At 38.1% G+C, this 12,091-nt stretch overlaps 1 protein-coding gene across 1 annotated transcript; it reads right to left on the bottom strand.

The window, feature by feature from the left end:
- Positions 1-195: 195 nt before the first annotated feature.
- On the bottom strand, positions 196-4,233 carry LOC112743639 (probable envelope ADP,ATP carrier protein, chloroplastic). The gene is made up of 10 exons (XM_025792924.3): positions 3,767-4,233; positions 3,495-3,551; positions 2,247-2,309; positions 2,072-2,128; positions 1,907-1,990; positions 1,657-1,725; positions 1,477-1,589; positions 1,222-1,391; positions 900-978; positions 196-730 (listed from the first exon to the last, which is right to left on the bottom strand). Exons 1-10 carry the CDS (start codon positions 4,100-4,102, stop codon positions 613-615), a joined length of 1,146 nt encoding a protein of 381 aa, XP_025648709.1. The 5' UTR covers positions 4,103-4,233; the 3' UTR covers positions 196-612.
- Between the last annotated feature and the right edge of the window lie 7,858 nt (positions 4,234-12,091).

The raw sequence follows: 12,091 nt of genomic DNA on the forward strand, positions 1-12,091 counted from the left end.
TTTTTACCTTCCAAGATTTGTCAAGGGTGCGTACATATGTAGTCGGTAGAAAATTTGTTATAAAATTAGAAAAAAATAAAACGACACAAATATCATTTAAAATGAATAAAATATGTGCAGAAGTTGAATTTGTGAGTAGCAACCAGTTTTTTCTTTTCTTTCATATTCCACCAGTCAGTTAAGTAGCTATAGCAATTAACATCCCCAAAAAATCATAGCTAATAATTAATTCATCAAAAGAATATTGCATTTACAGCGCACCTAGAGAAACTTATATATTCTACAAAATTCTCAGCCAACATATACAGAAACATTGGCTGGTGTATGATTGTCAATACTGGTGGAAGTTAGGCCAAAGCAAGTCTCAGAAATGTTTTCAGGTAGCAAAAGAAGAATTTAATTTTGATGCACTGTCAGTGTAAAACAGTTTTACATGTGCATCCAATTACGTAACGCACATCACTAAAAATAACTACCTTTCACATTGACCGCGTGAATGATCATCCAAAAGAATGGATGTAATCGCACGACTGTGTAAAATGTTTTATACTGTTAGTGCATCAAACTTAAACTCAGCAAAAGAATGGCTGAAAACACTGAAAAATAGTTTCATTATCCTTGACTGTTGATGTTCTGTTGTTTGTTGCGGTTTTCCTCTGTAATTGTTTGAAACTCTTTCTCACTAGCAGCAATTAGGCGCTTAACAAGGTCATATGTGGTAAGCTTGATGCTGCAGATTGAAGCAGGCGAGAAATCAAAACAACTAGACGTTAGGAAGGAAAGTTTGGATGAAGATAAATAATCTATGCATTGCTTAATGCCAACATAGTCAATATGTGGAATGCTAGTAATCTTATTTATGTAGGCAATGCAATAGAACTATAGAAGATATTGGGAACCTGCTGTTTGGTAGGGTTTTTAGAGCATTAGGCAGAAATCCCCGATATAAGCCAACAACTCCATCTCGTGCCACAATACCTGCACCAATGCATCCGTAGGTTCCAGTGACTAGTAGATGAATTCAGAACAAACTTGGAACAAGTTTTTTATATCTTTCTTGTTTCTTTCTTTCTTTATCATTTTCCTTTACTCCCCCCTCCCCCCCCCCCCCCCCCAAAAAAAAATGTTTCCAAAGAAATGTAAAATCTTATAATTAGTGTATGTTTGACTATACATTGTTTATACTTATATGCTGAAAGATAGAACAGAAGTAATTGTCACCTGAAAGGGCCTCTAATACCGTTGTATAAGGCGTACCCTTCAATTGCATTTGTCTTCGCACAGTGTCCAAAGGATAGCATGTAAGTGTGGCAAGCGAGGCCGAAAGCAAGGCAGTGAGTATTGATGTTTCGGTTCTCTTTTGATATTTCTCGGGCAATGACTTCTTCAATCTATAATCCAAATAAGATCAGGATCTATCATTTCAATCCAAGTTCTTTCTCCCTGAATTTTGAGACAGATTATAAATGAACTTACAGGTCAAAAACACAAAAGTTTGCTGCAATATATGGAGCTATTGCAATAAGCGAAGGCCCAAGGCCCCTGTAGAAAGATGCAATTCCTTCCTCCCTTATCATGCCCAGGGCAACCTGCAAAAGCCACAACATGGTTCACCTTCACCTTGCTTAAATATCACAGCAGTTCAGCCAATCATACCTGTGACATAGTTCGATAACCAGGTTCAACAGCTAATCGCAATCTCAGGACATCTAATGGGTAAGTTATCTACAAAAAAGGCATCATCATACACAAATGAACAAGATATAGGGATATTAAAAGATTGGTTTACATAAAATAAAATTGTTGGCATCAAGCTTATCAAGCTTTTGTTATGAAGTCTGATGTCTACAACAAAATCAGTTAACCTATCAAAGCTAGGGCCCTAGCCCTCTGCTTAATTACTTACAAAAGTGGATGTCATGCCAGCAAAAGCACCTGCTGTAAGTCTTGCCACAACAGAGAGCTCACCATTCTGTCCCCTGAATATTTTCTGTAGATCCAAAAAGCAGAACATTATGCATGGACAGGTGATACTTGATATTAGAACTTCAAAAATATAATTAAGGACAACCTTGTAAATTTCATATGCAAAAAGCTGGACAGCACTATAAGGAACAACCCGAATCACCTGGAACATTAAAGAAGAAACACTAAAAAAGTGAACATTGTAGTTCACTGAAAGGATAAAGGAGACATAAATATGAAAATTCCAAATACTTTCATTCCTAGTTATACTAAAGACTGACCTGGGGGAGGTTTCCCTTCCAGTAACCTTTAATGCCTTCTTCCTTTGCTATAACTGTTATAGCCTATAATTTGTGATCACGTGAGATCTAGTATAACAATTTATAATACTCTGATCTATTGCATCTAAATGGAGAAAACAGAAGATTATCAAACAAAGGAATTGAAGAGATCAATAAACTCTGCTTAATAAAAGCAAGATGTGAAAAAACAAACCATTATTAACAGAAGTGTAAAAGTAACCTTCTATTAGTGAGCAGAAAATATTTACAGAAAGAATATTCCAATTCCTTTCTAAAAGTTGGATACAACTAGCTTCCAGCACCATTAATCGCAAAGGGACAAAATTGGAAACCAACTTTTTTCAGCCAATAATTAGCCAACATTTTTCTTTCCCTTTTCCCTTTCCCTCTCTTAATGTCTGCTCGTCCACCACTTTGTTGGCTAAAGAAAAGTTGATTCTATAGAAAAACCGAATAGCAAAAAGCCTGGCCAACTCCATTAGCAATAAATTACTAACCAGCACCATGCAGACAAATGTTTTAACCATGTACAAACAGAAATTTCATGTCTTATTATTTGACACTAATGAAATTTTCACAAATAAGTGGTACATAAAGTACCCAACCATTCCAAAGCAATGAACTCTAGCAAGGACGTCTGGAACTTCCAGATGCACCTCCTAAAATTCCATCTTTTAGTCCTCTCTTTTTAGTCTCATAATCATTTCAAGTAAGAAATTGATCACTCATAATTCCTAGCAGCAATAGTCCAATTATACAACAATACTTATGGGTGCAATTGGAAACAATTTTAAAATTAGTACTTCTTAAGACTGGATATCAAAATTCAAAGAGTACTTTTATCATAAAACTCATGAATAAACTTTCTAACTGAACAAATAAACTGTTAGACTACTATATTAGGAAGATGATTCAACATGTTCGACTAAACTACTTAACATAATACTAGTCAATATCTTAGCTATCATCCTCATATCATATCTTCACGTGAGTAGCCACCTATTAGTCTATTACGAATTACTCATTGTATAGCAACGGCAGCATGCGTTAACCCCGGATGTTTGTGCACCGGCCTGCCCCTTTTATAACAATGGCAACATGCATTAGCTTAGTCAACAAGTAGAAATCATTCATTAATCACTACTGAATCTCCAGAGAGACAAATGCAGAAACAAAACCATTCCGCACCAAAAACCTTAGGATTCATGAAATATACATAGAAATTACCTCAATGAAACTCATTGCCTTCTTAGCACTCTCTTGCCCGACCCGTACACCATGAGTCTGCAAAGCACGCATTTTTTACTAACTAAATACACTAAAAATCTCACTCGCAACACTGTAAATTAATACATTTTGTTTAGCATATTTTCTGAACGCAAAATTGAAGCTCATCCAAACACGCTGTAAACGAAAGTTCAGCATAACAGGCAATTCAAACTCTATTATCAGAAAAATAAAATAAAGGAACTATTTTTCCTATTTTTCCTTTCTCGCACCTGCATGAGAAGTTTGATGCGGTCGAGGGGAGCTGTGACGGTCTTAGCGGCGGCGCCGGCAATGGCTCCGGCGGAGAAGAGGGAGACATCTCGGGGAAGAAAAGCAATGACGGCGAGCGGGTGCTTAAGGATCTGAGTTGCCGTGGGAGCGAAATCGTGGTGGAGTTTGGTTTCAGCAACCGAAACGGAGGCGAATTTGCAGCGGGTGGCATCGGCGGTGGCGGAGGAGAAGGTGAGGGTGGAAGAATTATGGAAGGGTTTGGTGGAAACGGCGTCGCATTTGAGGTGTGGGATTTTGCGCCAGTAGACGACGGCTTTCTCCTCTGTGTTGTGCATTTTCAAACGCCGGAGAAGGAGATAAGGCGCTTGGGGAAAAGCTAAACGCTGCCTCTTAGGCTCTTTAGCGAAAGTAAAACTCGCGCTAAATAAATAAAGAAAAAGTACACCTAACCAATGCAAATTAGTTGGAAAACAGGTTCATTGATGAAAAAATATTAAAATAAACACCATGCAAGTAAAAAAAAAAAAAAAAAAGACATTCTAAGAGTCAACCTAATTTCATATTGATTTTTATTTACAGTAAAAAATCAATCACACAAACTCTAATTCTTCTAGCTGCGCCGACGTTTAGAACTGTTGTCGACCGTTGTATAACGACCGTCCACGTCTGTCAAGCCATTGAGTTTTGCATCCATCAAGCCACCCATGCTGCAGCACGTGTCGCTAACCAACCTTCTGCCACTGGCCACCGCAACTCATCCACCGCGAAGCCGCAATGCACACTTGTTTGGAAGAGGAAGAACGATGACGAACAAGGGCATCACACTCCGCCATATACAACCACACCAAGGTTGTCATTTGTTCCGTTTTTTAAAATTTTTCTGTTTTTGGAAAATGCATGTGTTTTTAATTTGGAATGTGTTTGTGTTTTTTCATTATGTGTATGTAAATGCATTATCCTTGCAATAGTGTGGTAGTCGCGCCACTTTCCAAACTACATATGAGCGCCCTTTGCATTGCCAATGAATTCATCAATTGAGCAAGGAGAATCGAATGTGGTCGATGTGTTGGAGAGTTTTCGTTGGATTGAAGAAAGTGTTGACGGTGTGAATCTTATGCGTCGTCACGAGATAACAATGTATGTTTTTCAATTTTCAATATACTAAATGGTTTTTCGTATATGGTTAGATATGTGTATTGCTTAGATTTTGGATGTTTGTTTGAGTCATGTTTTCAGTTTTTATGTAGCAATCATGTTGGATGTGTTTTTCTTTTTGTGTGCGTGTTGGATGTTTTTAACATTGTATTTTGGATGATTTTTTATTGTATTTCGGATATTTTTTGGACCTTTTATTGATTCTTGTTGTGGGAAGTTGTTAGGGTTTTTTAGGTTATTTTTTCCTGGATGTGTGTTTTTGTTAGTGGTGACTGTAATGAATTTATTCAGGTTATCTTTGCATGTAGTTGTTTTGTTAGACAGAAATAGGATATATATTAGATTTTAGGATGTGAATGTTTCTCTTGTGTCATATAGTATGATTCTTTTCAAAACGGGTTGGATGTTCATTTGTTTTTTTCTTTCAATAGGCTAATTGATTTCGTTTTAAATGCTTTTTTGATGAGGTTTTAGATGTTGATATAGTAGGCATTTTTGTATGCTCCATTTTTTATGGTGGATGTTTTTAGTATGTGTTTGCATGATTATGGATTATTATATATTGTGGATGTTGCTTTTCCTTCATTTTTGGTGTTTCTTTTTCAAAGTTTTGGTTATTTTTTCTGAGTAGATTATAATTCCGGTGTCGAAAGTTACTAAGATTATTGAGTCGGGCAACAGTGATGCGAAAGAGGTTGATAAAGTTTGAATTCTATTTTATTGTTGTATTTGCACGGACAATCACTTGAAAAAGGGTGTAAAGTCTCAGCATTACTCAATTTTGTCTTTGAATTGTGATTTAGATGCTTGACCACAATGGTATTGTTGTGAGAAAATCTCACCCATAGGAATGTCTTTTGGTTCGTTACAACGGGCACATGAATTTTATGTGAATTATGCAAAGAAAGTAGGGTTTGTTACTAAAGTCGACAAGATGAACAAGGAACTAAAGGTACCTATTAACCAATTGATTCATTGCAATCGTAGGGCAGCAACTCAGGCAAATAAAATAATAGCTAAAATGCAAAGCAAGGATGTATGTGATGTTCGACAAGGAAAAGGGAAAATGGATGGTGTCAAGGTTAGAACTGAAGCATTTCCACCCTTGTTCTTCTAAAAAATTGATCCACTACTATGAATATAGAGAGCTTACTGTCCATACTAAGTGTGTGATTGAGGACAACGACGAGACTAGTATACGACCTAACAAGACATACCTCGCACTTGCTAGTGAAGTTAGTGGTTCTTCAAATGATAATACAGCCTCCGTTCTACTGATGATAATGCTGACATGAGAGAAATGTTAAAGTATTTCTTGCGGATAGAAGATATCAATCCGAACTTCTTTTATGCAATAGATTATGATGAGAGTTACAAGTTGAGAAATGCACTCTAGGTAGATGCAAGGTGGAGGGCATCATATGAATATTTTGGTGAGGTGGTATCTTTTGATACCACATACAAGAAAAATAAGTATGTGTATTTTAGTTTCATGCATTAACAAACATTGGTTTTGTTATCTGTTTAATTGTCTCAATGGTGGTTGGGTTTCTTGTAGGCATGAGCTTCCCTTTGCATCTTTTGTCGGTGTGAACAACCATGGGAAGTAAACTCTGCTCGGTTGTGAGATAATAGAAAATGAGGAGATCCCAAGCTTTGAATATTGGGTGAAATATATGGGAACTGCACCACAAGGCATCATCACGGACCAATGCAAAGTCATATTTGGAGAAATTAAAAAAGTCCTACCAAACACTCATCATAGATGGTGCATATGACACATCATAAAGAAGATACCCTAGAAGCTTCTTGGTTACGCTCGCTATAGAGAATTGCATGCTGACATGAGTGGAATTATATGGAATTCACATTCTGTGGCCACATTCGAGAGTAAGTGGACCAAATTGATAGAAACATACGACCTAGGTCACAACAAAGGGTTGTTAGGTTCATTTCTGGTCACCTTGAGCTAATTTGTTTGACGCTTGTATTTTTGGGATTTTTTTTGCATGTTTTGATTGTTCTTTTCGTACATTTTTAATGTTCTTATTTGTACAGTTCTCAATTTTCTTTGGCTAGTATTTACTGGTGCCTCTTTTTTTGTCACCACGTGTGTAAACCTTTATGTTAATCAATGGATGTGGGTTCCGATCTTCTTTCAAAGTGATTTCTAGGCTGGTATGAGGAGTATTCAAAGGAGTGAAAGTATGCACACATTTTATGATGTTTTGTACACAAAAAGAATAGCTTAATTTAGTTTTTCCATGAGTATGATAATGTTCTTGGAAACAAAGAGCATAAGGAATTAGAGAATGACACTATTGACCCCAAAGGGGTTTTTCCTTGTGTGTCAAGTGATGTACAAAATTGTGATTCACACTTTTCACAACTCCGGTGCAACTAACCAGCAAGTGCACTGGGTCGTCCAAGTAATACCTTACGTGAGTAAGGGTCGATCCCACGGAGATTGTCGGCTTGAAGCAAGCTATGGTCATCTTGTAAATCTCAGTCAGGCGAATTAAATTGATTATGAGGTTTTGATAATTAAAATATAAATAAAATATAAAATAAGATAGAAATACTTATGTAATTCATTGGTGGGAATTTCAGATAAGCGTATAGAGATGCTTTGGTGGGAATTCCTTTTGCACACTGTCATTGCCCCCAACATTCGCAGGTTTGAAGCTCGTCACAGTCATCCCTTCCCATATCCTACTTGGAATACCACAGACAAGGTTTAGACTTTTCGGATCTCAGGAATGCTGCCAATGGTTCTAGCCTATACCACGAAGGTTCTAATCTCAGATTCAGATGCTCTGTTGTTAGGAGAGACGATGTGAATCGTTTATTAGAGACCCAAGAGAATATACTCTGGCTGTCGTCCAATGACTACGTTGAACATCATGTAGACCGCTTGTGGTTGTCAAGCACGCGGATCTTGGCTAAGCGAGTAATGAAGATAGTGGGTGATTGTCACGGGTCACCCCTTCATTCTGACTTAACTGAATTAAGAACAAGAGTATATCTTGGAGAAGAAGTAGGCGTGAATTGAAGGAAAAATAATAATACTTGCATTAATTCATGAAGAATAGCAGAGCTCCACACCTTAATCTATGGGGTGTAGAAACTCCACCGTAGAAAATACATAAGTGAAAGAGGTCTAGGCATGGCCGTGAGGCCAGCCTCTAAACGTGTACAATTATAAAAGTTGGTCAAAAGATAGATCAAAAGATCAAAGATGGTCAAAAGACATAAAATAAATCACTAAAAGTAGTTTTTATACTAAACTAGTAACTAGGGTTTACAGAAAATGAGTAACTAAGTGCAGATAGTGCATAAATCCACTTCTGGGCCCACTTGGTGTGTGCTTTGGCTGACATTGAAGCTTTTTCGTGCTTAGTCTGTTCCTGGAGTTAAACGCCAGCTTTGGTGCCAGTTTGGACGTTTAACTCCAATTCTGGTGCCAGTTTGGGCGTTTTACGCCAGAATTTTTAGGTAGATTTTGAACGCCAGTTTGGGCCATCAAATCTCGGGCAAAGTATAAATTATTATATATCGCTGGAAAGCCCAAGATGTCTATTTTCCAACGCAATTAAGTGCGTGCCAAATTGGGCTTCTGTAGCAATAGAAAATTTACTTCGAGTACAAGGAGGTCAGAATCCAATAGCATCTGCAGTCCTTTTTCAGCCTTTGAATTAGATATTTGCTCAGGTCCCTCAATTTCAGCCAGAAAATACCTGAAATAACAGAAAAACACAAAAACTCATAGTAAAGTCCAGAAATATGATTTTTGAATAAAAACTAATAAAAATATAATAAAAACTAACTAAAACATACTAAAAACTATGTAAAAACAATGCCAAAAAGGGTATAAATTATCTGCTCATCACAATACCAAACTTAAAGTGTTGCTTGTTCCCAAGCAACTAAAAACAAGATAGGATAAAAAGAAGAGAATATACAATGAATTCCAAATTTATCAATGAAAATTAGTTTCAATTAGATGAGCGGGACTTGTAGCTTTTTGCTTCTAAACAGTTTTGGCATCTCACTTTATCCTTTGAAGTTCAGAATTATTGGCATCTATAGGAACTCAGAATTCAGATAGTGTTATTCATTCACCTAGTTCAGTATGTTGATTTTTGAACACAGCTACATTATGAGTATTGGCCATGGCCCTAAGCATTTTGTTTTCCAGTATTACCACCGGATACATAAATGCCACAGACACATAATTGGGTGAACCTTTTCAGATTGTGACTCAGCTTTGCTAAAGCCCCCAGTTAGAGGTGTCCAGAGCTCTTAAGCACACTCTTTTTTCTTTGGACCACGACTTTAACCGCTCAGTCTCAAGCTTTTCACTTGACACCTTCACGCCACAAGCACATGGTTAGGGACAGCTTGGTTTAGCCGCTTAAGCCAGGATTTTATTCCTTTGGGCCCTCCTGTCCATTAATGCTCAAAGCCTTGGATCCTTTCTACCCTTGGCTTTTGGTTTAAAGGGCTATTGGCTTTTTCTGCTTGCTTTTCTTTTTCTTTCTTTTTTTTTCTTTATTTTTCTCGCCATTTTTTTCCGCAAGCTTTATTTTTCACTACTTTTTTTTGCTTCAAGAATCAATTTTATGATTTTTCAGATCATCAATAACATTTCTCTTTTTTCATTATTCTTTCAAGAGCCAACAATTTTAACATTCATAAACAACAATATAAAAAATATGCACTGTTCAAGCATTCATTCAGAAAATAAAAAGTATTGCCACCACATCAAAATAATTAAGCTAACTTCAAAATAAAATTCGAAACCATGCACTTCTTGTTCTTTTGCAATTAAAAACATTTTTCATTTAAGAAAGGTGAAGGATTCATAAGACATTTATAACTTTAAGGCACAGACACTAAACACTAATGATCATGTAATAAAGACACAAACATAGATAAAACATAAAGCATAGGGAACAAAAAACAGAAAATAAAGAACAAAGAAATTAAAGAACGGGTCCACCTTAGTGATGGCGGCTAGTTCTTCCTCTTGAAGATCTTATGGAGTGCTTGAGCTCCTCAATGTCTCTTCCTTGCCTTTGTTGCTCCTCTCTCATGACCTTTTGGTCTTCTCTAATTTCATGGAGGATGATGGAGTGCTCTTGGTGCTCCATTCTTTGTTGTTCCATGTTAGAACTCAGTTCTCCTAAAGAGGTGTTGATTTGCCCCCAATAGTCATGTGGAGGAAAATGCATCCCTTGAGGCATCTCAGGGATTTTATGATGAGGAATTTCATCATGCTTTTGTTGAGGTCCATGAGTGGGCTCTCTTGTTTGCTCCATCTTTTTTTTAGTGATGGGCTTGTCCTCTTCAATGAGGGTGTCTTCCTCTATGACAACTCCAGCTGAATTGCATAGGTGACAGATGAGATGAGAAAAGGCTAACCTTGCCAAAGGGGAAGGCTTGTCAGCCACCTTGTATAGTTCTAGAGATATGATCTCATGAACTTCCACTTCCAATCCAATCATGATACTATGGATCATGATGGCCCGGTCCACAGTAATTTCAGACCGGTTGCTAGTAGGAATGATAGAGCGTTGGATGAACTCCAACCATCCCCTAGCCACGGGTTTGAGGTCAGGCCTTCTCAATTGAACCGGTTTGCCTCTTGAGTCTCTCTTCCATTGAGCTCCTTCCACACAGATGTCCAAGAGGACTTGGTCCAACCTTTGATCAAAGTTGACACTTCTAGTGAAAGGGTGAGGATCTCCTTGCATCATTGGCAAGTTAAATGCTAACCTCACATTTTTCAGACTGAAATCTAAGTATTTTCCCTGAACCATTGTGAGCCAATTCTTTGGGTTCAGGTTCACACTTTGATGATGGTTCTTAGTGATCTATGCATTGGCATAGAACTCTTGAACTATTAAGATCCCGACTTGTTGGATGGGGTTGGTGAGAGTTTCCCAACCTCTTCTTCGAATCCCATGTCGGATCTCTGGATATTCACTCTTTTTGAGCATGAAGGGGACCTCGGGGATCACCTTTTTCTTGGCCACAACTTCATAGAAGTGGTCTTGATGGACCTTTGAGATGAATCTTTCCATCTCCCATGACTCGGAGGTGGAAGGAATTACCTTCCCTTTCCTCTTTCTAGAGGTTTCTCCGGCCTTAGGTGCTATTAATGGTTATGAAAAAATGAAAAAGCAGTGCTTTTTCCACACTAAACTTAAAATGTTTGCTCGTCCTCGAGCAAAAGAAGAAATAAAGGAGGAGAAGAAGAAGAAATGGAGGAGATGGAGGAGTATGTTGGGTTCGGCCAAGGGGGTAGTAGTGTGTATGTTGTGTGAAATTGAAGGTAGTGAGGAGGGGTATTTATAGGGTAAGGGAGAGAGGGAATTCGGTCATGGAGGGGTGGGTTTGGGAGAAAAATGGTTTGAATTTGAATGGTGAGGTAGGTGGGGTTTAATGATGGATGGATGTGAGTGGTGAAGAGAGTATGGAGAAGAGGATAAGATTTGATAGGTGAAGGGTGTTTGGGGAAGAGGTATTGAGGTAATTGGTCAATGGTGTATGGGAAAGAGTGTTATGGAGAGGTGTGAAGAAGAGAGAGAGTGAGTTGGGGTAGTTGGGGATCCTGTGGGGTCCACAGATCCTGAGGTGTCAAGGAATTCTACTCCCTGCACCATTCTGGCATTTAAACGCCCTCTGTGTGCCAATCCTGGCGTTTAATGCCAGTTCTGCTACCTTTCCTGGCGTTAAACGCCAGTCTGCTGCCCCTTTCTGGCGTTTAACGCCAGCCAGACACCCTTTTCTGGCGTTTAATGCCAGCCAGACGCCAGACACTCTTTTCTGGCGTTAAACGCTCAGAATGCTGTCCATTCTGGCATTTAACGCCCAGAATGCTGCCAGACTGGGCGTTAAGCACCCATTCTGCTATCTTTACTGGCATTTAAACGCCAGTAAGTCTGTCCTCCAGGGTGTGCTATTTTTAATGCTGTTTTTGATTCCGCTTTAATTTTGTAGTTGTTTTTGTGACTTCACATGATCATCAACCTAAAGAAAACATAAATCAACAATGGAAAACAAATATATAAATATAATTAAATAACATTGGGTTGCCTCCCAACAAGCGCTTCTTTAATGTCAATAGCTTGACAGAGACTCAGAGCTTAATGGTGGCCTCCCAA

This window comes from Arachis hypogaea, chromosome 14 (assembly GCF_003086295.3).
Source record: "Arachis hypogaea cultivar Tifrunner chromosome 14, arahy.Tifrunner.gnm2.J5K5, whole genome shotgun sequence".
NCBI lineage: Eukaryota > Viridiplantae > Streptophyta > Magnoliopsida > Fabales > Fabaceae > Arachis > Arachis hypogaea.

Coding starts and splice junctions, on each gene's coding strand:
- LOC112743639 (XM_025792924.3), bottom strand. CDS start 4,102: ATGCACAACACAGAGGAGAAAGCCGTCGTCTACTGGCGCAAAATCCCA. Junction 2,129..2,246: donor GGAAGGGAAACCTCCCCCAG/GTCAGTCTTTAG, acceptor TTAATGTTCCAG/GTGATTCGGGTTGTTCCTTA. Junction 979..1,221: donor GGTATTAGAGGCCCTTTCAG/GTGACAATTACT, acceptor GCATTGGTGCAG/GTATTGTGGCACGAGATGGA.